This window comes from Podarcis vaucheri (assembly GCF_965113315.1).
Source record: "Podarcis vaucheri genome assembly, chromosome: 12".
NCBI classification, from domain to species: Eukaryota; Metazoa; Chordata; class Lepidosauria; order Squamata; family Lacertidae; genus Podarcis; species Podarcis vaucheri.
This window is the reverse complement of record NC_138750.1, coordinates 17,163,364-17,190,229: the sequence shown is the minus strand read 5'-3', so window position 1 is coordinate 17,190,229 and position 26,866 is coordinate 17,163,364. Positions and strand designations below refer to the sequence as shown.

At 43.8% G+C, this 26,866-nt stretch overlaps 1 protein-coding gene across 5 annotated transcripts in view; it reads right to left on the bottom strand.

The window, feature by feature from the left end:
• The window catches only part of CPNE4 (copine 4), a 259,861-nt gene that overhangs the window by 11,294 nt on the left and 221,701 nt on the right, over positions 1-26,866 (bottom strand). For 4 of the 5 annotated variants that reach the window (XM_082193044.1, XM_082193043.1, XM_082193041.1 and 1 more), the window contains 5 exons: positions 24,440-24,538; positions 15,732-15,818; positions 15,053-15,112; positions 7,917-8,050; positions 729-795 (listed from right to left, as the gene is read on the bottom strand). In XM_082193044.1, the coding sequence (XP_082049170.1) occupies positions 729-795; positions 7,917-8,050; positions 15,053-15,112; positions 15,732-15,818; positions 24,440-24,538 (447 nt within the window). The remainder of the gene's footprint in view (positions 1-728; positions 796-7,916; positions 8,051-15,052; positions 15,113-15,731; positions 15,819-24,439; positions 24,539-26,866) is intronic. The other variant, XM_082193045.1, reaches the window with a different exon arrangement.

Sequence of the window (26,866 nt, the reverse complement as noted above, 5' to 3'; positions counted from 1 at the left end):
AGGGATAAATTGGAGTGCACAAGCTCAAACCTTACTGCAGCTCATTGACATTGGGCTAAACTATGGCTTGGCCTGATGTCCAAAACGGGCCAATGTACTGTATGTCCCCAGTAATAACACTGCCATAAGCACAAATCACTAGTGGAGAGCTTTTCTGGCCTAGTAACTTCAGCTGTCTACTAAAAAATGGATATGCATATTTCTTTATTTTCTATTGTTCTAGTTTATGCAATACCCCCGCCATCCTTTCACACAATGACCACCTTTGGCCTGGTTCTCAGACGCCATTCTTGAATCATAAACCATATTGCTTCGGTTCAAATGCATTTGCACCGCAAAGAAGAAGAAAGATTCCTCTGAGCAATTACATTAATCCTACCCCTTTGAAGCATTTGACACCCAGTCTCGATGCCAAATGTATTTTCTAAAAATAAGATTTGTCACAACAGGAGGGGGAACCGAGTGGCATGGGAACCCTGAAATATGGTAATATTCTGTGAAGAGCCAGAGGCCTTCAAATTATCTTCATTGGCAGAACGTTTAGGACTCGCAATTATGCACACAGCAATATAGCATGCACAGAGAGCTTCAGAGCTGCAAGAATCTTGGGGAACTCTAAAATTGCTTGGCGACTCCCCACCATCTCCCCCACAGCCTTCAACATCCTTTCTCAACTTGTTTGTCTTTTCTCCAGCAATCTACCCACCAAGAGAATGAGGAAGATTCACCTGTACACCTACTTTATAGTCCGGAGGTATCCTGGCTCCAAAACCGTAGACTGGGAACATTTTGTCACTGAAATCAAAAGGAGAACATGGATGCGCTATTATACTAAGCCCTTTTCATTTATTCACAAGAATATCTCGGTGCAAAAAGAAGGCTTGAAATAAGAACATTAGAAAAGGCCTGCTGCCTCAGGTCAAAGGCTCATCATTCTGGCACACTCCTCCATTGTCTCCTGAGACAGATGGATGCCAACTGTAGTGTGTAAATGCTACCCTTAAAGGTAAAGGTACCCCTGACCATTAGGTCCAATCGTGACCAACTCTGGGGTTGCGGTGCTCATCTCACTTTATTGGCCGAGGGAGCCGGTGTACAGCTTCCGGGTCATGTGGCCAGCATGACTAAGCCACTTCTGACGAACCAGAGCAGCGCACGGAAACGCCGTTTACTTTCCCGCCAGAGCGGTACCTATTTATCTACTTGCACTTTGACATGCTCTCGAATTGCTAGGTTGACAGGAGCAGGGACCAAGCAACGGGAGCTCACCCCCTCGCGGGGATTCGAACCGCCAACCTTCTGATCGGCAAGTCCTAGGCTCTGTGGTTTAACCCACAGCGCCACCCACATCCCATGTTACCCTTACCCACCCAATAGAATACAGTGGCTCCTCATTGTGTTTTCTGCATGGATCACAACAAACGCAGTGCGTTGTTGCCTTGTCCTGCACCATATTAGCAATCAGTCTCAGAAATACGGGTTAGCATCTTTTACATGGTGGTGATAGTCCCGTCCCCCTTCAACAAGGGCTGTCAAAAGCAAAGTAGGTGATGCAACTTTAATTTTATGTTAATTGCCTGCTGATTGCCTATGCTGATTAAACGCTGGTAGAAGTAGGGAAGCCCTGTTTAATAATCAGGAATTGATATGCAAAAATATTCAGGAGACTAAGAAATCAGAACAACAACAACAAAGATTAAAAGGACTGAAAACTCTGCTCTACCAAAGAGGAATCAGAATTGGATTTAGAAACACCCTCCTCCTTTTCTTTATCTAAAGGGCAAGAGGAATCAGTTAGAATAGTTCAGGATACTGTTCTGCCCACAATTACATGCACATCTTTGTGTCCAGAACTGTGTATGCTACTCTAACCTTGGTATAATACCATGGGCCACAATATCTCACTCTACTCACTAATCCTATGATTGAAAACAAACAATAAAGGTGGTATTCAACTAAGGTTTACTCAGAGTAGAGCTGCTGAAATCAGTGACCCCAACCTAGCCATGTTCTACTCTGAGTAAAAACTAGTTGTGTAGTAAACTACAGATCCAGAAGTTTCTGGTACCCTTTGATATGCGTAAAGGTTCAGAAGCCTTTACACCACCATATAGGTTTCATAATAATTTGCATTTTAAGACGGCAAATGGCCCTGCTCTTTTGTTAAATCTAGTAAAAGTTGCTCATCTTCTGTATCCTAGGTAAAGGTAAAGGGACCCCTGACCATTAGGTCCAGTCGTGGCCGACTCTGGGGTTGCGGTGCTCATCTCGCTTTACTGGCCGTGGGAGCTTCCGGGTCATGTGGCCAGCATGACAAAGCCATTTCTGGCGAACCAGAGCAGCGCACGGAAACGCCGTTTACCTTCCCGCCAGAGCGTGCTTTTGAACTGCTAGGTTGGCAGGAGCAGGGACTGAGCAACGGGAGCTCACCCCGTCGCGGGGATTCGAACCGCCAACCTTCTGATCAGCAAGTCCTAGGCTCTGTGGTTTAACCCACAGTGCCACCCATGTCCGAGGAACTGCTATGGACTTATCTAAAAAGCTTGCTCAATGGTCATATGAATGTCCAGTTTGGCAGAGATTTCAATCCATGGAAGAGAAGCCACAATGCCACCCGCGTCCCTTCTGTATCCTATTACCTACTAATTTCCTTTAACTCAGGTGTAGGGGACCTTTGGCCCCCCAGATGTTGCTGAACTACAACTTCCCCCATCCCCAGTAATTATAACTCCCAAATGGAAAACAAGTTCCCTTAACTCCTGTTTACCTTCCAGCATATTTGTGTGGATACTAACATTGCGTTTCAAGAAACTTCTTCTAAAATGCATAGTAGATTTCAAGTGCAAAGGCTTATGTTCATTATTACATAACCAAATACATTGGTGGGCCTTGAAAAACTACAGTAAGATAGTAGAGTCGGTGTGTGTGTGTTTTTACAAGATCACATGATAAATGTTTAAAAAACAGATTAAAATATATGCACCTACTTTAATGACTGCCAGTTTTACATTCCACACCCCACCCCTACAAATTACTCCCAAGGTGCCTTGGGGAAGTGGAATCTGCTGACTATGAAAAAATGTGTGTCTTTAATTGAGCTTTTAAGTGCACGGGGATGCAAAATGCAAGTGTGCTACCTACAAGAGGAATAATTAATGAACATGGGGAATATGCATGCCCTGAAGCTAACTTCTGAAAGGCATCTATGAGTGAATTAACCAGCCAAGCTAAATCTAAATCTAAATACTAAACCCATAAATTTCACTGATCAACATTAAAAGAAGCTGCTCCGGCAAAACTCACGCCCGCTCCCCACAACTCCACGAAACGAGTTCTCAGATGTGTAGGCTAAGCACAAAGATGCAGTAAGCATCTATTTTTAAGACAACCATCAAAGCTTAGGAGTAAATGAGGGAGGGACAAAGACAGGGAGGTGCCTTATACTGCTCCGCCATTGGGCCATATAGCTCAGTATTCGTTATATTGCCCAGGCTAGCCAATGGGGTAGACAATTGTTATTGTGGTATCATGGGGCAGCCAATTGTTTTAGACCAGGGGTGGCCAACTCCCAAGAGACTGCGATCTATTCACAGAGTTGAAGACTGGAAGTGATCAAAGTTCAGGTCAAAGTTGTTGAGGAAGGAGGTAAAATGTTGAGGTTTTTTTAGGGGAGCCACAGTTGTTCAGCTTCTTTGGGGAGAGCCAATGACCTACCAGATCACGTCCAGTGATCTACCGGTAGATCACGATCTACCTGTTGGATATGCCTGCTTAGGGAAGCTTTTAATGTTTAATAGGTTATTGTATTTTAATATTCTGTTGGAAACCCAGCCAGATGGACGGGGTATGTATGTATGTACCGTATTTTTCGCTCTATAACACGCACCCGACCATAACACGCACATAGTTTGTAGAGGAGGAAAATCCGTAGGCATGCCACCAGTAGGCATTCCCTCCATAACACGCACAGACATTTCCCCTTACTTTTTAGGAGGAAAAAAGTGAGTGTTATGGTGCAAAAAATATGGTATGTATGTATGTATGTATGTATGTATAAATAAATAGACAGACAGACTAATACTTGAACTAGGATAATAGGAGAGAGGGTCTCTTAAGTGGTAGTCCCCCATTTGTGGAATGCTCTTCCTAGTGAGGTGCACCTGGATCCATCATTGTTAAATTTCAGGAGAAATCTGAAAACAGTCCTGTTTGCAGCTGAATAACACTGTTCCTAGAAACCCCGATATAACTGGATGCAAAGTTGTTAATGCTGTTTGTAGGATGTTTCAACTGCAACTGCTTATAGGTGTTTTTAACTGTAATTCCTTTTAGAATGTTTTGACTGTTTTAGAATATTTCTGCTTTGCATTCATTTTAAATTGTAGGTCTGTTTGCCACTCTGCGCTCCTTTGAGAGGAAAGCTGGGTAGAAACTGAATCCATCCATCTATCCACAGAATAGGTTAAAACACAAATAGCTACTTAGGATAATGTGTTGCAATAGGACATACAGCATGATGCTGTAACCAAATTCAAGCTGATAGTGTATCATATTTAGGGCCACATGTTAAAATGGCACTTTCATTTAAACGTTATTTAAACATAAAGCTTCATGCACACATTTGCTAAGCTGGGAACACTGATTAAGCCTGCAGTCCTATTTATATACCTGGGAGTAGGTTTCATTGAACTCAGTAGAACTTCTGAGTAGACCCCCCTAGGACGTTGTGGCATTCTTTCATTGCACCCACTTTGTAGATACAGTGAAACCTCGGTTCCTGAATGCCTCCATTTTGGGATTTTTCGGCTCCCAAACGCCGAAAACCCGGAAATAACTGCTCCAGTTTTCAAATGATTTTCGGAAGCCAAACGGAGGTTGTCGAATGTTTTGGAAGTCGAATGGTCCCTTCAGGAACGGATTACGTTCAACAACAGTGGTTTGACTGTACAGTGGTACCTCAGGTTACATACACTTCAGGTTACATACTTCGCTAACCCAGAAATATTACCTCGGGTTAAGAACTTTGCTTCAGGATGAGAACAGAAATTGTGCTCTGGCGGTGCGGCGGCAGCAGGAGGCCCCATTAGCTAAAGTGGTGCTTTAGGTTAAGAACAGTTTCAGGTTAAGAACGGACCTCCGGAACGAATTAAGTGCTTAACCTGAGGTACCACTGTATACAGTGGCGTAGCGTGGGGGGTGCAGGGGGGGCTGGCCGCACCGGGCGCAACATCTGGGGGTTAGGGTTTGGGGGCGCAAATCCACGGGTTAGGGGGCACAAATTACTTGCCTTGCCCCGGGTGCTGACAACCCACGCTACGCCACTGACTGTATAACAAATCAATGTTACTGCTACTATTTTTCTTATCCGAAACTTAGTTTACAATCTGAAGGGCTTGCTGGTAGTAGCTCAAAAGGAAAGACTAAATTGCGAGTCAGCTTCCAAGGAAGCGAAGTGCAATGGTCACAGGGGAGATGCATAGTCACGAAGGCACAGGAAACTTCATTTCTTCTTTGCGCTCCCCACCCACAGCCAGAAGCATTGCTTGTTTCATGAATTCTAAACTCGAGAACTTTCCTATTGACTGGAAATGCAATTCCTGGGATTATAAGGAGAATTGATGCCATGTGACTGTGGGGAAAGGATGGAGGAAGGAGGCAGTCAATAGTAATCATTTCTTATCCCTGCTCTTTGCTGGCACTCATATAATCGGTCGTTCTCCGGGGATTTCATTCCAATTTGCAGAAGTTCCATTTATGCTCCTCTAGCAGAGTTCCACTCAACTCTTTCACTTGCCTTTGAAAAAAGGTTTCATTACCATGCAAATAGCAATCCTTTGAAGCTGCCTAATTACTGCACCCTGTCGTGTAATACATGGAATACAACAGTAAACTCCTCGAGAATGATCTAGAAGGCATTATTAGCATCAGGGCTGACAAGGCACTCCCTGTCAACTTGACAGCCGACATTTCAGACTGGTAAATAGGTTCTGGGTACCACATACCACAAGGTCCTGTGTGAGTGCCTGGAGGCGGTTGGAGGATGGATGGCGGCTAACAGATTGATGTTGAATCCTGACAAGACTGAAGCACTGTTTTGGGGGGACAGGGGGTGGGCAGGTGTGGGGGACTCCCTGGTCCTGAATGGGGTAACTGTGCCCCTGAAGGACCAGGTGTGCAGCCTGAGAGTCATTCTGGACTCATAGCTGTCCATGGAGTTGCAGGTCAAGTCTGTGTCCAGGGCAGCTGTTTATCAGCTCTGTCTGGTACGCAGGCTGAGACACTACCTGCCTGTGGACTGTCTTGCCAGAGTGGTGCGTGATCTAGTTATCTCCCGCTTGCACTACTGCAATGTGCTCTACGTGGGGCTACCTTTGCAGGTGACCCGGAAACTGCAATTAATCCAGAATGCAGCAGCTAGACTGGTGACTGGGAGTGGCCGCAGGAACCACATAACACTGGTCCTGAGAGATCTGTATTGGCTCCCAGTACGTTTCCAAGCACAATTCAAAGTGTTAGTGCTGACCTTTAAAGCCCTAAACGGCCTCGGTCCTGTATACCTGAAGGAGCATTTCCACCCCCATTGTTCAGCCCGGACACTGAGATCCAGCACCGAGGGCCTTCTGGTGGTTCCCTCATTGCGAGAAGTGAGGTTACAGGGAACCAGACAGAGGGCCTTCTTGGTAGTGGCGTCACCCCTGTGGAACGCCCTCCCTTCAGATGCGAAGGAAATAATCAGCCATCTTCTTTTTAAAAGACATCTGAAGGCAGCCCTGTTTAGGGAAATTTTTAATATTTAATGCTGTATTGTTTTTAACACTTGATTGGAAGCCGCCCAGAGTGGCTGGGGGAACTCAGCCAGATGGGTGGGGTATAAATAATAAATTATTATTATTATTATTATTACATATGACCAGGGGCAGCCGATCCTGTTGCGTTGCCTGAGGTGAAATGGGAAGGTGAGGCCCTGCGACTCTGCTCCCCCCTTGCCACCCCCACGAAGCCTCAGTTACTGGGGTGACATGGAGGAACCTTCCGAGTTCTGGTGAGGTCTCCTGAGATTTCACTGGGTTCTCGTGAGATTTTGCCAGATTCTGGAAACCACTTTTCTTTGCTTCTCCAGCAGTGCCAGAGGCAGCCATGTTGCACCCCTTGGGTTCTGCTGCCCAAGGCAGCTGCCTCAGTCTGCATCATGGAGGGCCAGCCATGTTAATGACAAGTCACCTCTACGTGTTTCAAGACCACTTGGAAAATAACATTTTTTTCACACCGAAGAGGTAAGCAGATAGAAGCTCTGATACTCAACCAAGGATCCAAATGATCAGTGGGATTTCTCTGTATAGTGGTACCTCAGGTTACAGAAGCTTCAGGTTACAGACTCCACTAACCCAGAAATAGTACCTCAGGTTAAGAACTTTGTTTCAGGATGAGAACAGAAATCGTGCGGCGGCAGCGGGAGGCCCCATTAGCTAAAGTGGTGCTTCAGGTTAAGAACAGTTTCAGGTTAAGAACGGACCTCCAGTACAAATTAAGTTCTTAACCCGAGGTACCACTGTACATTTTTCTTGCCATTCTGTGGAATCTATATGTTTTGCATAAAACACTCAGATTGCCTTCAGAGTGTCACTGTTTTGCCGGAGAGATTTAAGCACATACCATAACTTATCGAGTTTATGCAGTTAAAGTGGGTTCAAGAGCTGTCGCCGTACTGCAACAAATCTGCTTTTAAAAAAAGAATCAGACTTTTTGTGTTTTGGAACGTGAAGGGGAATGAATGCATGATTAACAGGAAGCTGTATAAACACCCTGCAAACTCAGGGTTGCACTAAAGCTTGCAGCACTTAACCACCAGCTTTGACATATTATTTGAACGCTGTGCTGTAGAAACGACTCTGAAAGAAATGTGGTTATCTTTTCACCTGTCATAGTCTTGGCAGATCTCCCCAACAGCTACCAGTGCCTTCAAGTATTCGTTCGGCTGATAGGGGTGGATATAGTGGAGTGAACAGCTGTTCCGGGGATCGCCGTTTGAGGCTGTAAAATCTATAGCTACCTGGAAAAGAATGGAGGGGGAAACAAGATATACTGTATAGCTTCTCTGCCGTGTGCTTCTGTCTTCCTTTTCACGCTTCCCTAAATCTGCCTCTGACTGTAGACCCAGGACAGGTTACAAATCACAAAAAGCAAAACCAGCATCAATAAAACTCACACAGCATATCAAAAAAGCAGCAACATTTAAAAGCAACATTTTTTTTATTTTTACTATATATTTTTGTAGCCCGTCTTTCCACTAGACATGCGCAAGGCACTGGGGGGCGGGGAGGAGTGGGCAGGAGGAAATAAATTCACAATAAAACATAAAAACAGCAAATGGCAACAAAACAGCAATACAGATCCAGAATTGACATCAGCCAAAATATAGTAGAGAATATGACTTAGGATTTCCAAAAGGTCCAAGGCCTATTGAAAGAAGATCTTAAGAACCGTACTGTATTCAGCATGAATAGACATCATGTTCAATTCACTCTCAGAGGAGTTATCTGAGGTAGATCACTTTCCTCTGAATAAACAGAGAACTGAGATTGTAAGGTGGCGACTTCCTTTCCCCTCTAAGGCACTACTTGGCTTGTTTCCATGAGGAATGCGGTGTAGTAAATGTTTTGTGACTACAACTCCCATCATCCCTAGCTAAAAGGACCATTGGTCAGGGATGATGGGAGTTGTAGCCCCTAAACATCTGGCAGGCCGAGTTTGCCTATGCCTGATCAAGAGTGTAGATGGGTAGGGATTTGGCTTTGGGAACATCACTATTCAAGGACACTCATCCCAATTTCACCCCACTCCCACACCAACTTTCTACAAAGGGTCGCTAAGGAAAGATAGGGGGCCAAGGGTTGAACATGGATGGGTCAGGATAGGCAGTCCAATTACACAAACTGAAGCAGAGCTGGAGACCATACTGCCCTCCCCAGCCAAGCGCACAGACACACAATGGAGATATCTAAACAGAGCAAATGCAGGAGGACAAAATAATCACACATACTCCAGGTGAAGTCTTCTAGAACAGCAGCTAAGGGAGCTCATCATCAATGATCAGAGGGGAAGGCACCTCTAACCCCCCGGGAAATTTAGTGCTGCCAAAAATGCTTCTCCATTTTTCCAACTAATTTCCAAAGCAAACTGCAAATGCCGGCAAATCTCAGCATGCTTAAAGTAAATCACATTATTTGTTTCAAGAAACACACCGTCTCTTCCAATTATATTACAATGTTCATTTGTTTAATTATAAGCTCAAAGCATGCAGAGCTTAATTTAATCCCCCACACTCAGGTGCTTTCAGGTTCACACATCTGTCTAACATAAAATCGCTGCAAAATTAAAATGTTCTACATTGGGGGTATGTATGTGTCTATCTGTGTGTGTCTATCTATATATACATATATCTCCACACACACACACACACACACACTCCAAGCAGTGTCATATGCCTACATTCATTTCATTCTCGCTGCTCAAACTTTATTATGATTACTATAAAACTAATAATTGGTATTTCACTTTCCATACCCAAATAATTTCATAAGCTAATTAACCGTTCCTCATTTCTTTTACCAGATGGGAGAGAGCTTGAAGGTGAGCCAGGAGGCAGAATTAAAATTTGAGCTTTGAACAAATTTTGATACACCATGCCCTCGTTTCTGAGAGACGAGAGTCATCTGGCAGTAAAAAAATAAAATAAAGTAAAAATAAAGTTTTACTTAACCTTTTATAGAGCCCACGGTTTCTCTTTTTGGAAATGTCTTAGTGTTTTTCTAGATCACTGAAAATGGGATTGTGTCATCGTGGAGTCTCCTCAGTGAACCAGGACAAACATGCAAGACAAACGGGATGATCGTATGAACTGAAATAATAAAAATGCAATGGAAGTTTAAAAGGGGGGGGGGGTTAGTCACACAAAGAGTGAAGAAGTTTCTACCTGAAGAAAAAAAAAAACCAGCTGGAAAGTATAGAGGAAGGAGAGTTGGTGGTTGTCAGCCAAGTCTCACAAGGCAAAGATGTCATAGGTAAAGGGACTCCTGACCATTAGGTCAAGTCGTGACCAACTCTGGGGTTGTGGTGCTCATCTTCCTTTATTGCCCGAGGGAGCCGGCGTACAGCTTCCTGGTAATGTGGCCAGCATGACTAAGCTGCTTCTGGTGAACCAGAGCAGCGCACGGAAACGCCGTTTACCTTCCCGCTGGAGCAGTACCTATTTGCACTTTGACGTGTTTTCGAACTGCTAGGTAGGCAGGAGCAGGGACTGAGCAACGGGAGCTCACCCCGTCGCGGGGATTCGAACCGTCGACCTTCTGATCGGCAAGTCCTAGGCTCTGTGGTTTAACCCACAGCGCCACCCGCGTCCCCTAAAGATGTCATAAGCAAGGCCTTATCTGAAGATTGTAGCGTATGGAGGTATGGATATACAGTGGTACCTCGGGTTACAGAAACTTCAGGTTACAGACTCCGCTAACCCAGAAATAGTACCTCGGTTTAAGAACTTTGCTTCAGGCTGAGAACAGAAATCGTGCTCCGGCAGCGCAGCAGCAGCAGGAGGCCCCATTAGCTAAAGTGGTCTTCAGGTTAAGAACAGTTTCAGGTTAAGAACGGAGCTCCGGAACGAATTAAGTACTTAACCTGAGGTACCACTGTGTGTGTGTGTGTGTGTGTGTGTATACACCCCCCCTTAAAACGGGTCACCCACCTTTTGCAGCCAGGAGGTAGTGCACTTTGAATTTTGAGAGAGTGCTGGAGGTGCCAGTCACAAAACCATAACATAACACTTAATGCCTGCCATGGGGGCAGGAGGAGGAGATGTGGAAGCCCTTGGCTCTATATCAACCTGACCTATATCTCCCTCCTCTTGCACCTGTTCTTATCTCTCCAATCCCGCAGCTTCTCCTGCCTCTGACTCTCCTCTCCTGGAAGTTACAGGCTCCCGCCAGATCACTGATCCCTTCTTCCCAGTCAGTCAGTCAGTCAGTCAGTCTGTCAGTCTCTAACCCCATTTCTTCTGCTGCCCACTCATCAGTATCCAGCCACCACTCCTCTGTGCCCAGCAGATGGGCACAAAGGTCATCTCTCAGTTTCTCAGTTTCCCAGTCTTAAGTTCAGTTCCCCATGTCTCTACATCAGTTTGCTTTCTTAAAAAAAGTAAAAAGGGGTCCTTGTGAAAATTTATCAGCATTTTTGTTTGAATTTCTCCTTACACATTTTTGCATGTGATTTTTCCTGATAGAAACAGCTATTCCCCCTACTAAAATGCATCTTTGAATGTTACTGTTGTAAATATATGCATTTGCAGGCACACTTTATACCCTGGGTATTTGCATTTTTGTATACCTTTCATGGGTGGAAAATTTGGAGAAGTACGAGTCTGTTTTGCTTCAAATGTTTTTTTCGGAAAGTGCAAATTAGGTACATTCCCCATTAAACGTGAAATTAATCTCCCTTGTGAAAAAGGGCTTCTGCTTGCACAAACTGAGTCAAGTCAATTTTTTTGCAGCTCCTCCCCTGCCTACTGCAGCGCTCCATGTCATATCTCATTCTACTGTAGAGCGTCTCCCAATCCCCGGGAGCCGGATGGGGTGGATAGGTGAAAATCAGGTACCCTAACATTTGTGAGTGGATGCACTTTAAAGTAAGGAAGAGCCAACAGTGGACACAACCCACAAAGTGTTATCCGGTCTGGGCACATCACGTTAGGTTTATGGGCAACTGATTCCCTCCCTTGAATTGAATCAGAATTGAATCATATTTCCATTGTACTCAAAAGAGCTACATGGAAACTTCAGCTATGTGAGCTATGAGATTATTTCTCTTTGGCGTCTAATGCAATGCCACCCAATTGCCCTGGTCAGCACAGATCCAGATTCAAAGAGCATTTGTTTAACATTTTTGCATAGAGACATCCTGCCCTCAAAGGGATGGCTTGATCATGATGTCTTTTAAAATGATCCTGAAAGGACCACACATTTGCTTTTATTTATCAGAGAGGTTCTTTCCAGCCAAAAATGATGTGCTTACAAAGGATGTGCAGAGCATCTTCAGAGCACCCAGCATGATGCCACAAAAGCTCTCATTAGCTCTTCAAATTAGCAGGTACATCATACCATGGCTTTTTGTTCGCAAACCCATGCTTAGCGTCTTGGCTCCCTCCCCTATCAAACAGCCTTTCAGATCACAGCTGCAGCTCATTGTCTGCACCCAACTTGAACTCAATGGAAACATAATTAAATTGAAAACAAAAAGAGAGTGGGCTGACTTAGGAGTAACTCCAGAACTCTGCACCTGTGGTTTGGAGAAAAACTGTCAGTAAAAAAAAAGCAGGTCCTTAATGCCGTTAAGGCTCCCATCAAATTATGGGGCCTATTTTCTTCTGTGGATATTGCAATAATTGTGTGTGCACGCACACGTTTTAAAAACAACTGGAATCATGCTAATAATTTTAAGCAACAAGACTTTTGCACAAAGGATGAACCCTGTTCAGCCAAAGTTGGGATTAATAAATTTATTTTGGCAAAAGTGTTTTACGGGGCAATCCTATGCCTATCTCCCCAGATGTAAATCCCATTGAGTTCAATGTGCCTTACGCCCAGGCAGGGATGGGGAAGAAATTTGATTCCGCTTGCATTTTAAGGTGATCTTACCAGATTTGTACTTTAGCCATGCAGTTCTCCAAGCAATGTGTACAAAAAAGCACCTATTTCAATAAGTGTGCCTCTAAATGCATACATTAGTGAAAACAACATACAGAAATGCATTGTCAAAACTGAGTACAAAAATACATTTATGAGGAGAAATACACACAGAAATGAAGAAGAATTTTTATTAACATTCTTTAAAATCACCAATTGCTGCAGAAATGTGGAGAACTGAATTTAAGAATGGAAAAATGTACAACTGAAAGAACCGAAAATTGAAAGATGCGTTCATCCCTACTCCCAGCTTGATCCATAGGTTTCACTGGAACCTACAGCCCAATCCTAAACAGAAATAAATCACACTAAGTTCAGTAACTGTAACACACTAAGTTCACTAACTCCCAAGTAACTGTACACAGGATTCCAGGTTTAGTTGTGACAAATGTTACCTGGATTTGAGCCACCAGGTTTCCAAACGTTTGTCTGCCCCTCGTTTTACTGGGCTTATGTTTTGGGGTGTCAGAGGGAATCTGATTTATCATATCCATTTCCCAGCTACTGTCATCAACGTAGTTTCTGACAAGCAGAGAAGAATCTGAAGAATCATGCAAACAACTGTCCTGATTACTGGTGGAAGTGGAAAGGCCTTGATAATGCCTTGGATAATGCCTTGGATAATGACCGAGCGGGTGGCAGGGTCTGCAAAGTTCGTGGGCCCGATTAAGGAGCCAGGTGGGCCGTATCCGGCCTGCAGGCCTTAGTTTGATGACCTCTGGATTAGGCATTGGAATTGACCCAACTATATCTGACTGCTGCCTGCCAAGCAGGAAGTCCAGTAAGGGTCAACCACTGGTAGGGGGAGCCCCGTCAATGCAAACCAACTCGAGTTCCCCTGGGTTCCCGACAGGGTCGTGGCATGGCCCTAGCCCCGCCCCGGACTTCGGACAAGATCCACACTCCCAGATTCCTTTAACGGAATACCCTTAAGCTTGGAGGGGCAGGTGATGGCCACACCTCCCCTCCCCATCACACGATCAACCAGTGCCTAACCGCCAAACCTTACAAAGTTGTGACGATTGCTATGAGGTAGGCGAAAACCAGATGGCCCTTGCCAATTTGCCAAGTGGGAAAATTCCTACCAGGCCCCTCAACGGCGACCAACCAAGGTCCATAGCAAGGCCAATATCGAAACCTGCGAATTAGGGAGGGCGGGCGGGAGACTGAGGAAGCAAACCGAGAGGAAGCTCTCCTGCTCGCGCCTCAGTTTAAATGGGGCCCAGCCACGCCTCCCCAGCCAGCGGATTGGCTGGCCAGATGACTGTGTCCCCCAAACCTGGAGGGGAGTGGGTGGTCCTGTGGTCCACCGCAACTCCTCCCTGCTGTGAAGCGGAGTGGATTTGCTGCAGGAGCATGGAGAGTGAAAACATGAAGAAGACCTCATTGCTGCTTGATAAATTTGAGAGACCACACCATACATTTAAAGCACACAACTTCCCCCAAAGAATCCTGGGAACTCTAGTTTGTTAAGGGTGCAGGTCATTGTAGTTCACAGGGTTCTTTGAGGAAGCCACATGCTTCAAATGTACTTTAAATGTGTGGTGTGCATTTGTACTTGGCAATTATGAGAAATATCTGCATACCGGCCCAAGAGCGTGGTTTTCAACAAAACTAGAATAGTAAAGTGGGAATGCAAAGAATAAACATTTAGATGTACATGGATGTGTAATGATAAATACATAAAGAGAGACATAACTGCAGAACAGGGTTGTTCTTGAATCTGACTTCAGTGAATATAACACTTGCTGTCTATGCAATTGTTAGCTGCTTGTAGGCAAAGTAATTCTGACACGCTGTCAGGTTTTAGCTGAACAAAAACAAGAATCATGCAAGCACCAGCATTTAAAACCTGCCATATGAACAAAAGTAGATAAAACACAAATAAAAGGCTTTTTACACATTTAAAAGCAATATTCACTGTTTAAAATACACATAACACTATATAATCTCAAGAGCAGTCATAAAACACTATGCGCGTTAATGCAGTGCACCTATAATAAATGCACACTTTGATTAAGGTAAGGTGTTAATGACTAATTTAAAACTTGAAATCTTTTTGTCTAATGTTTATTGAGGCTGCAATTCTGTATGTGTTTACTTGGGAGTGAGACCCATTAAAAATAATGGGACTTGCTTCTGAATATCCATGTATAGATTATGCTGCCACTCTCCCATGTGAACACAGCAAAAATATACAAGACATGATGTATGGGGGGGAAATGGTACCTGGTTGTCTAATTTTGTCCTGTGTGTGGAAAAAACCAAATATTTAGCACTGTGAAAGCTATTCATCTGCTGTCCATTTAAAAACCACTTACTGTAAACTGTATTTGGCAGCCACCCATGATGTAGTCTAAGAACGAATGCATCTTGTGAATCTGGAAGAGAAGAGAGCCAGAAATTCAGATTTAAACGGCACATTCTTAAATACTTCTTCATGTATTAAATGGGAAGGTACTTCTGTGAAGAAGGCATTTATTTAGAGCGGGGGGTGGGGGTGGGGCTTATTTTAGGCCAGATCCTTATTAATCCTCAACCCTATGGGCCAACTCTGACAACCTGACATTATTATGGGCCCTGGGACCTTAGGGTAAAGGGCTAGAAATAAATATATAAGCAACCCCCCCATGCTACATGTGGTAAGCAGCTATATGTGTTTTGATTGCACACAGGGAACAGAATGGGTTTCTGAGGATCAGCAGCAACTACATTCCTGAACAACAACTGTCATCCCAGTGAAAACACTGATCCACCTTGACTCTGCAACATCTGTTATGCTACCTCTGGGAGTCCCTCGCTATAATTAATTTCTGAGACATGTTTCAGTGTACTTTTTTACTTTATTTTAACATAGCAATGTCTACAAAATGCCTACAGTGAATTCAGTTCCCTTTCATCAATTGGGCTCTTAACTTAGCTAAACACACACACACACACACACACACACACACCACCCTTCCAATTCTAAATATTGTGAATCGGTTCAAATGACAGCACCTTGCAGAGATTGAGAATGACAATGCCAGAGTTCTTGTAATTCTTCTTCTTTACTTTGTACTTGGGGTTTATGCACTCCCACTGTACCTGTGAAGACACAAACCGGGAGCATGAAAGCCGTTTCATGTAAGAATCTGAATAATTTATTCAAGTTGCATAATGTGCGCTCTGCCGATGAAAACAGAAATCACATGAAACAGTCCAAAGCTAAAGACATTTCTAAACACCAGCCAATCAGGAGGGAATTATCCCTTATCCGAGACCTTCTGCAAAGTAAAACACCTGCATATCTATTTATTTTTTTTACAAGTGCCATTGCAAACACTGATTTGGCATGCCCCTCTGCAAGCTATTCAAACATTAGGCTAACTCTGATGCCTTGTTGGAGCAGATTGAAGGTCCATGATGTATAGGGATGAGGAACCCGCAGATTCCCCAAGCCCTGCTGTAGACCAAATGGAAAGGCAAAGCCTGTGTAAATGCTTCATAAGACAACCCATTGTCATCAGCTGTACTTTGAAGTGCGAGCCAGGTTTGTATAAATTTCTAAATATATAAAATGCATACACAAAAATACAGCTATGGCTATTTAAGCTGTTGTGCACTGCCTCAGTGAAAGTGCTTTAGTCCCCTAACCAGTCAAGCCAGAATGCTTATTTTATCAATGTAGTCCTATTTGAGTCAATGCAAATTTGTTTTTCAATCTAGCACGTATATATGGACAGAGCATACATCTCCTTGATGTTATCATGCTTCAGTGTTTATAATCCATTAGTGGGTCTCATTTGCTTCCATAAACTATTAAACTGTGTTATGCTGTTTAAAAAACTCAACCACTTACCCCAGGGTAAAGCCATTAGTGCTGGAGTCACAAATTGCTTAAAGGGACAATTTGCACTTAGCTGGCTTTACTCCCGTTGAAGTTAAGGAATTAAACACATTTTCTGCAAACACAGGCATTGTAAGGGATTGGAAGACACCAGCTATGGGTATGTTGAAACAAAATTTAAAAATTCCTTCCAGTAGCACCTTAGAGACCAACTAAGTTTGTTATTGGTATGAGCTTTCGTGTGCATGCACGCTTCTTCAGATATGGGTATGTTGTCGGACTACAACTCCTATAATCATTGGATGTGTTGCGTCGTGCTGATGGGAGTTGGGCGTCCAACAACATCTGGTGAGGCACAGGTTCTCCAGACCTGCGCATAAACCAAAGGGAATGGCGGGGCCAGTGAAAATGTGTCAATAAGACAACCCCTTGGGCCTTGGCCATCAATTTTACTCTGCTATGCCAACCAATCTTGTGGTCTCACTGCCCACATGGGAGATTCCACTCTGCACACTGAGCTGCAGATGGGACATGTTGTCTCCCCTCTTTTTATGTGTCCACAACTTTGGACCAAATATGATGCTGTTCTAAAAGGAGCCATCACCTCATCCGCAGGACACGATAACTAGTATGTAATATATAAGCAGTGCTGCTGCAAATAAATATCGCACATCTTTTCCTTTTCTTCTGCTGGTGCTCTTTGGATTTTCATCTTTTGGTCATCTGGCCATGAGCCACTCAGGCTGCTGTTCTTAGTGTATAAGGTAAAGGTAAAGGGACCCCTGACCATCAGGTCCAGTTGTGGCCAACTCTGGGGTTGCGGCTCTCATCTTGCTATATTGGCCGAGGGAGCCAGCGTACAGCTTCTGGGTCATGTGGCCAGCATGAATAAGCCGCTTCTGGCAAACCAGAGCAGCGCACGGAAACGCCGTTTACCTTCCCGCCAGAGCGGTACCTATTTATCTACTTGCACTGGTGTGCTTTTGAACTGCTAGGTTGGCAGGAGCAGGGACCGAGCAACGGGAGCTCACCCCGCCGTGGGGATTTGAACAACGACCTTCTGATCGGCAAGTCCTAGGCTCTTTGGTTTAACCCACAGCGCCACCCAAGTCCCCCACTCAGGCTGCTGTTTTGAGTGTATAGCACCCAGCTAAACTGCCGGGAGGCTAAACTGCCGGGAGGCAGTGGAAGACAGAAGTGCCTGGCGTGCTCTGGTCCATCGGGTCACGAAGAGTCGGACACGACTAAACGACTAAACAACAACAAAGGTTAAAACATGCTCTTTTTTAAACACTGCTGTCTTTGATCCTGCAGATGGATCTGATAACTAAACAAATTTAACAAGAGGGACATTTCCATACTCTGCCTGGCCCAGATAGCGGAATGTGGCCCAGCTTCCCCAGGAATTCAAATTATTCATCTTGTGAATTAATTCTCTTTTCCAGTCGAGGTAACAGACAGGACCACATGTTTCTGGGAATTTTTCCAACATCTTCATTTATTTTTTATTGCTTTCTGATCTCTGGAGTACTTGCTCAAGTTCAGCCCCTCCTTTCAGATCTGATATACTGTATCTTAATTGATGGTTTACCAAAACGCTGGTGGGAAGCAAATTTGACAGGGATGTACTAGTCTAATAGTTCATATCTGCCCAGATGTCAGACGTTAGGGTGAAGGGTGAGGATAACAACAACAACAAGTAGTCCTGTGTGCTATGTGGACACCCATTTCCACAACATTTGCTTATGCTAATTTATACAAACAGATGCAAATTTAGAAGTAATTACTAACATCAGAGTTAATTTTTACAGTTTAAATAGAAATACTGCACATCTCACCATAGTAGGAAAGATTATGATCAGGTCTGATTGGTTGCTGGCCAGGTGCTAACTGATGATGCGAAACTTCTTTTTTACATATTTTATTTATAATTTTCAGTTTTATACATTTCAATAATTTTACAATCATTTTAACATTTTGAAACTTCCTTCCCCCCCTTCCTGCGGTTTCTCAAATTTATTTTTAATATTTTTTGCATGTACAAATTAACTTAATTTGCTCATTTATTCATCTACTTTAAATATATATACCCTTACAAAACTGCAGGTTATTACAATAATCCTGCCAATGTTCTTATCTGTTTACAGTTTGTAAATATTCCACAAACCATTTCCATTCTTTTCCATAAAATGTTTGTTGTTTTGATTTCTTATTATTCCGGTAAGTTTCACTATTTCTGCATATTCCATAAGTTTTTGTATCCATTCCTCATTTGCTGGGACTTCTTTCCATTTCTGGGGAAGTAACATTCTTGCCACTGTAGTCGCATACATGAATAAATTTCTGTACAGTTTGGGTAGTTCTGGGAAACTTCTAAGCCACTCCTGCTCTCCCTTCTTATGGTTTCATCTCTTTAAGCTGGACTAGGACTGGAGTGGACAGACCTTCAAACAGAGGACTGTAAATTAAGATATATGGGAACCCCAGTGCTTTAGTCAGATTCAGCTGGTCACCTTTTGTACAAGGCATGGGAGATGAGGGCGGTATCACCTTGTCCTTTGCCTCAGGCAGCAAAATGTCTTCAGCCAGTGCTGTGTACGAAATTAGACTCCCAGGATTTGTCAAGCACCTCTTTCCAAGCACCACTGCGCCCATTTTACAAACACAAGTGAGATTCCTTGCACTCGGGTGAACTGACAGAGAGTTCTTCAGTAATAAAGCAGACAAATTTTGGAGTTGGAAGCCCTGCCAGATCAATCTCACGATGTCAGCTAATGAGCCATTTTGTTATTAAACATGAGATTTTATTTTTATTTTTTTGGAAATGAGAATTTTATGTACAAAAGTGACATAACATTTGGATGCCCTGTGGAGATAATTTAGAAGACATGTTTAAATGTTTAGAATATTTCTGGATTTTTACAGTATTTTAACTACAATGAATTGAAAGTCCAAGAGGCCTTATTCTGTATGTACCACATAACAACAACAACAACCTCTAAGAAATGCAAGGCTATTGTATTGTTATATTGCCTGCCTCAGATACATGAAAACTAGTTTTTCCTCCATAATTAAAATTATGGAGGTGTCATGTAGGAAATATTATCCTGTTTACGCTGAAATCCAGCACATACTTACCAGGTAGCTAGTCCCACTGAACTCAATGGCACTGACCACTGAGTAGCCATACACAGGATTTCACTGTTAATATAGAAAATACATCTAGTTTTGACACCTCAAATCAGGCTTCCTCAACCTCAGCCCTCCAGATGTTTTGAGACTACAATTCCCATCATCCCTGTCCACTGGTCCTGCTAGCTAGGGATCATGGGAGTTGTAGGCCAAAAACATCTGGAGGGCCGAGGTTGAGGAAGCCTGCCTCAAATGTTCCTTTCCAACTTGTTTTTGAACTTCCAGAGATTAGACACTGTTCGTACGACTAGACTTTAACATACTAATAATTATAAACTATCATAGTTAAATAACATCCTCACCTTCTGGAAATTTCCATGGAGATTGCAAATGTTAGAGGTTTTCTCAAAAACCATTTACTTGTTGTTTTTCCCCTGTCGCAGAAACAGATTTTCACTTATATAATATTCCCATTGCTAACTGTCCAGGTGCACCTTCTTTTTAAAGGCTATTTTTAAACCCCTCTGGCTCCCTTGAGCTGAGCAGAGGAATTTCCTTGGCACCTTCGATTGCCTTTATCAAAACTTATAATCCAATTACGTGCACGATGTACTGACATGTGTGCCATAGGGTTTTGTGTGGGTGGGTGGAACTGTAGGAAGTCGCCAAACAGAAAGGTGAAGAAGTTCAGATTTCTTAATAAAAAATGACCGAAACAACAAATGATTCCAGCGTTACACACTCATCAGAAATGATTGTCGTTTCTCATTTTCAACAACAAAACAATGCAACGAGAGCCTACTTAATAAGACCCATGACCCATCTAGTTTAGCATCCTGCCCACAGTGCCTCTCCCAGGGGCTTATGGGAAACTTGCAAGCAGGACATGAGCACAACAGCATTCTCCCACCTGTGACTCCTAGCAGCTGGTATTCAGAGGCACACTGCTTAGCATGGAGGTGGAACATAGTCTTCATGGCTAGTAGTCATTGACAACCTTGCCCTCCATGAACAGTCTAGCAGCAGCTAGACTGGTGACTGGGAGTGGCCTCCGGGACCACATAACACCGGTCCTGAGAGATCTGCATTGGCTCCCAGTACGTTTCCGAGCACAATTCAAAGTGTTGGTCTGACTTTTCAAGCCCTAAACGGCCTCGGTCCTGTATACCTGAAGGAGCATCTCCAGCCCCATCATTCATACCGGACACTGAGGTCCAGCGCCGAGGGCCTTCTGGCTGTTCCCTCATTGCAGGAAGTGAGGTTACAGGGAACCAGGCAGAGGGCCTTCTCGGTAGTGGCGCCCGCCCTGTGGAACGCCCTCCCCTCAGATGTGAAGGAAATAAGCAGCTATCTTATCTTTAAAAGACATCTGAAGGCAACCCTGTTTAGGGAAGTTTTTTAATATTTAATGCTGTATTGTTTTTAACACTCGATTGGGAGCCGCCCAGAGTGGCTGGGGGAACTCAGCCAGATGGGCGGGGTATAAATAAATATATCATCACCAACATCATGATGATGATGATTAACTTGTCTAATCCTCTTTTAAAGCCACCCAAGTTGGTGCCGTTACTGCCCTCTGTGGGATCCAGTTCCAGAGTTAAGTAGGGTTTCTACACCCTACTTAATAAAAAGTGTTACTTACTTCCTGTCCTGTTTTTCTAGAGAAACAGGTGCCAGAACTCAGCATGAAAGCCTCCCCTGTTCTCTTATAATGACAACGGTGCCCACCTGAGAGGGGCCGGAACTGAGTTCCAGAAAGTTCCAGCTGAAAGAAAAGTGCTACTTTCTTCTTATTGTATTGTTCTTCTGTTGCAGGCACCCCCAAACTCAGCCATCCAGCTGTTTTGGGACTACAGCTCCCATCATCCCTGACCACTGGTCCTGTTCGCTAGGGATGGTGGGAGATGTAGTCCCAAAATGGCTGGAGGGCCGGGTTTGGGGATGCCTGTTCTATTGCATAGAGCAGGTATTATGAATGAAAGCTTCAAAGAAGCAACCAGCTGTTGGAAGATGCAAGTCTTGGAAAGCTGGCTAAGCTGTTGAGCTCAGAAGATTCTTTTGGCTAACTATGATCTTCGGGGGGAGTGTGGCAACAGAGAAACCTATGGGGGTGCATGAAATGTAGTGATGTGAGTAAACTAAAGAGCAGCAAGGAAACACATCTGCTCAGAAGCTCCCTTCAGTGTGGTTAATTTAGGCCAGTGTTTCTGAACCTTGGGTCCCCAGATGTTGTTGGACTACAACTCCCACCATCCCTGAGCTCTGGCTTCCTAGCTAGGGATGATGGGAGTTGTGGTTCAACAACATCTGGGGACCCAAGGTTGAGAAAGGCTGATTTAGGCAGTAGAGAATGAGTAGAAATATTAGCTCACCTGGCCTTTATGAGTAGTCTTCAGCCAGTTTGGTCCTGGAACCAACCTTCAAGCCATGCATGCATTTGGGGACCCATTCCTGAACATGGTTATGATATACTATCTGCCTGGTGTGTTGTGCTGCTAATGCAGCCCACTTTAGGTCATGGCATGACTCAATGGTGAGTCTCAACTCAACTTAGTGGCCTAAAGATTCAGAATGAGGATTAGACCCCTCCAAAATGTTTTCCTTCTAGGGGAGTAGGGGGAAAACCAGAATGAGTGGGATGGAGGGGAGAAGCACTCCCTTCACCCATGAAGCATCAGTGTCACTACTGCAGAGAAACAAAAGAATGTGCACTGGCACGCTGGATCAGAAGTCTTAATATCCTTCCCACAAGCAAACTGACAGCTTTCTAGATCTAAAGGTTGCTAATAAGTTGACCTGATAAAGTGGGAGGTCATCTACCCAGGGAGGAATAAGAAGTTTTCTCAGAAATTCCAATTAAAGTCTAGCTCAGCTCTGGCTCCCACTGAAACCACCGGTGACATTTTAACACAGCGCAGATGCAGGAGGCAAAAAAGCAATCTGTAAGGCGGAGGTGGTGAGAACAACTGTATTATTTTCTATAGAAGAATCAGTCTGAAATAAACAACATATGACTACTTGTTAAGATGTCTACTAGGTCTGAAATGTGATGACAGGTGGGCATGGATAAAGCCTGAGGAGGAAGAATGAGAACTGGGAAGAATGAGACACGGTCACCAGCCTCAGCTAGCCCCCCAACCCAACTGAACAATCAGTCCGGGGGGGGGGGATTCCTGTCAGCTTCCTCCTCTTTAGCCTCAGTGTTGTTCCTTGAAACTCAGCAGGGAGGATCGGAGCAAACCTAGAATAATCCAGCTTTGTTTGTCGTTGGTTCTGACTCCACTTCCTGTTGGCCTCTCTTGCCTTCCGCACTATTAGTCTCAATGGCCACCAGCCACCACTGGATAAAGCGCTTATCCAGTGTTCTGCATGAGCCCTGTCACATATTTGCCATATAGCTGGCTCTTTCATGTAAAGGTTTGGTGTTAAATTGGCTCCTTGCATCTAGTCCCGGGGCACAATGAGTATCAGATTTGCTCTGGACCCCATATAAGTTCTCAGCCACCCTGGGTGCAGACAGGCCTTGCTGCCTTAGTGTTATTTCCAGCCCTACTACAAACAAAATGGTTTACATGGTTTTGTAAGAAGACTAGTCCTCCTGTAAACAATTAGCTCATTTCACAGTCTAATAAAATAGAAGTCTAGAGTTTTTAGTGTGCATTCTAATCACTTTTTGTCCACATTGTTGTTGTTTAGTCATTTAGTCGTGTCCGACTCTTTGTGACCCCATGGACCAGAGCACGCCAGGCACTCCTGTCTTCCACTGCCTCCCGCAGTTTGGTCAAACTCATGCTGGTAGGCTTGAGAACACTATCCAACCATCTCGTCCTCTGTCGTCCCCTTCTCCTTGTGCCCTCAATCTTTCCCAGCATCAGTGTCTTTTCCATGGAGTCTTCTCTTCTCATGAGGTGGCCAAAGTATTGGATCTGTCCTTTCAGTGAGCACTCAGGGCTGATTTCCTTAAGAATGGATAGGTTTGATCTTCTTGCAGTCCATGGGACTCTCAAGAGTCTCCTCCAGCACCATAATTCAAAAGCATCAATTCTTCGGCGATCAGCCTTCTTTATGGTCCAGCTCTCATGTCCATACATCACTACTGAGAAAACCATAGCTTTAACTATATGGACCTTTGTTGGCAAGGTGATGTCCCTAGGTTTGTCATTGCTTTTCTCCCAAGAAGCAGGTGTCTTTTAATTTCGTGACTGCTGTCACCATCTGCAGTGATCATGGAGCCCAAGAAAGTAAAATCTCTCACTGCCTCCATTTCGTCCCCTTTTGTCCACATTACTTTTATGAAATTGTCTTAAGCACCTAAGGTGCTTTCAGACTGTCACCATTTTCTGGTGGGAATCAATAATATAGTAGCAAATTTAGGCAGTACAATTAAAGCTAATTTCAGACTTTATGCAATCAGAAAAAGTGATGAGGAAATGCGCAGAAAAGTGTGAGTAGCACTTGTTTGACACAGTGTCATACAACATTCCTGCAAGCAAATCAGATTGAATGCTCAATAAACAGCTAATATAATCTAACGTCCCTGCAAGCTTTGTGCAAACAAATCAGACAACCAACCATCTGGAATTCACCCTAGTGAAAAGCTGGCTTGAATGCTCATATCACTGCAATACAAGGGACTGCATGTTTGGCAAGGCAGCCCACACATTAAACTCTGCTGGCTATGGATTGAAAAGGTTAATCTTTTAATTCTGCTGTTGCTTTTAAATGGCACACATTCACCTGAGCCTACCTGTCTCCCTTCCAGGGCTCCTCGCATCTCCTTGAATGTTGAACTGAATTCTCCAATGAAGTCATGCTTGCCATTGGAATCCCAGTCCCAAACTATGCACTGAAAGAAAAAAAGAGAGAGAGAAAAAATTCTTCCCCTTCCTTTAAAAAGATTTTTGGAGCTGATTTTATCCAAAACAATCCATAGACCCAGTTTGTGTGACATGGTAAGCCAAAACAATAGATTCGTAATACCTATGTGAATAATAATAATAATAATAATAATAATAATAATAATAATAATAATTTATTATTTGTACTCCGCCCATCTGCCTGGGTTTCCCCAGCCACTCTGGGCGGCTTCCACAAAGACCAAAAATACACCAAGATGTCACACATTAAAAACTTCCCTGAACAGGGCTGCCTTAAGATGTCTTCTGAATGTCAGGAACAGAAATTGTGCATGTGAATAACAGCAGTATTTGCTATTGTATTTCCCCCCCCCCCGTTCACAAACATTGCTGTAAATAATTATGCTACGTTCTGATTTCTCTTTGGGCTAGCCCTACATTTAAAAACAGGGTCTCTAAAAAGATAATGTCTGTCTTAGGCTGCATCCCGTTTCCTTCATTTTTGAAGTGATTATGCAATACTTGAAAACCGAACTGTTTTTTAAAAGTATTTAGGGTCTCCCCCCACATACATCTGAGGTCCTAAGCTGTGCATAAAACTGTACTGTGTGCATAAATCTGGCACTGTCTCTGTGTTATGTTGTTTCTGCCTGACATTTTGGAGTTTTTTCCCCTAACAAATGCTGCCACTTCCCCACTCCTCCCCCCCCCCCTTGGGAGAGTAGCAGGTTGGGAGGGGAGATCTAAGCAGATGGGTTGATTTGGATAGAAAAATTGGCAAGGATTTCCTCCAGTTAAATGCAAAGATAAATATAAATACAAGCAACTGTGATATATTAATTAATTCCTATGCACAGTACCTTTTGGCTGCTGAAGACCAAAATTTTAATATATGGTGGGGTACAGAGTACATCTGTGATCTAAGAAGAACTCCTTTGGGGGGGGCAGGGGAGCTGCTGAGCAAGATATTCTGGTGCCTTTTCAGACTCAAGAGGAAGTGGGAAAAGAACACGACTGAAGTAGTCTGTCATTTTTCACCACATAAGTCTGCAGCTTCTGCTTTGACCTTTATATCCCAAAGGGACGGAATACGCTTGAATCAGGTGCAGGAACTACATCTCTCTTTTGAAAACCGACAAGCTTGCTGACAAGTCTGACAGAGATAGGAGTGATGTGCCCCTCTGTGCCCAGGTTTGTATGTTTAGAGGTATACAGTTAAAAAGAGAGATTGCTGCGAAATTTGGCCCCCCCTCCCCCATTTGATAAGGTTTCATTTTCACATTGCCAGTGCTAACAGGGAAAAGAACACACCTGGACAAGAACATTGCGGGCAAGGAGAAACGATTTAACCCCTTTCCTGCTTGTTGTTCTCCAATTGGATATAAAGTCCCTATATCTAGCGCTACTTGGGGGGGGGGGGGCGGGGCGGAAACCTCAGCTGGTTTGGATTAAAAACAACTGAAGGGGAAAATAATGGTATTGAGTCTTAAGGTGCCTCACTCGCCCCATACATTTAAAGATCTATTATATCACTGATTATATCATTTGGGTGGGGGTTTTACCTTTACATACAAGGCAGAGAAGGGTTTCTTCTTCTTTCTTTTATCAAAACAAAAAAATAAATAAAAATTAAAGGCTTTTCTGTCATTTCAACCGGCGGCTCAGCTGCATTTCAGGGGCAGAAGGCTGATTGGAATGACACTACACTGTGATGTAACATCATCCCCAAAGGCACTCTTGAGGAATCTCCCTACGACTGCTGCTACATAATGATGTACTGTGGCTCCCAGGAGTTCTCTGTATCTGGAATGTGGCCCAGCTGCTGAGACCAGTCATACTGTTGCCTGAATTGGCAAGGTTGCCCCCCCCCCTTTCTTTTGGTAAAGCAAAGAAAAAAAACAAATCCTTCATACGCCTCTCATTTAAAAAGATCACCCCCAGAAAAATCTGGTCCCAGCCCCCAGAGTTCTCAAAATACTCTGTCCACTTCCATGGGTGGTCAAATGGTTTGTCTCTAACAGACAATACTGACAACAGTTATGTAATTATATATTGTATTTTGCTTTGGTGAAATGCGGCGTATTTTCCATTGTGGTACTGGCCAGATGTTGTTGGACTTCAACTCCCATCATCCCTGACCTTTGGCCATGCTGGGCAGGGCTGATGAGAGTTGGAGTCCAACAGCAGCTGGAAGCTACCATGTTGGCTACCCCTCCTCTATTTCCAGACTTGTTTGATTTTGCCTCTTTGAAAGGATGCAAAATTAAACCTGTTCTCCTTGGAGGAAGAGAGGGGAGCTTAAAGGTAAAGGTAAAGGG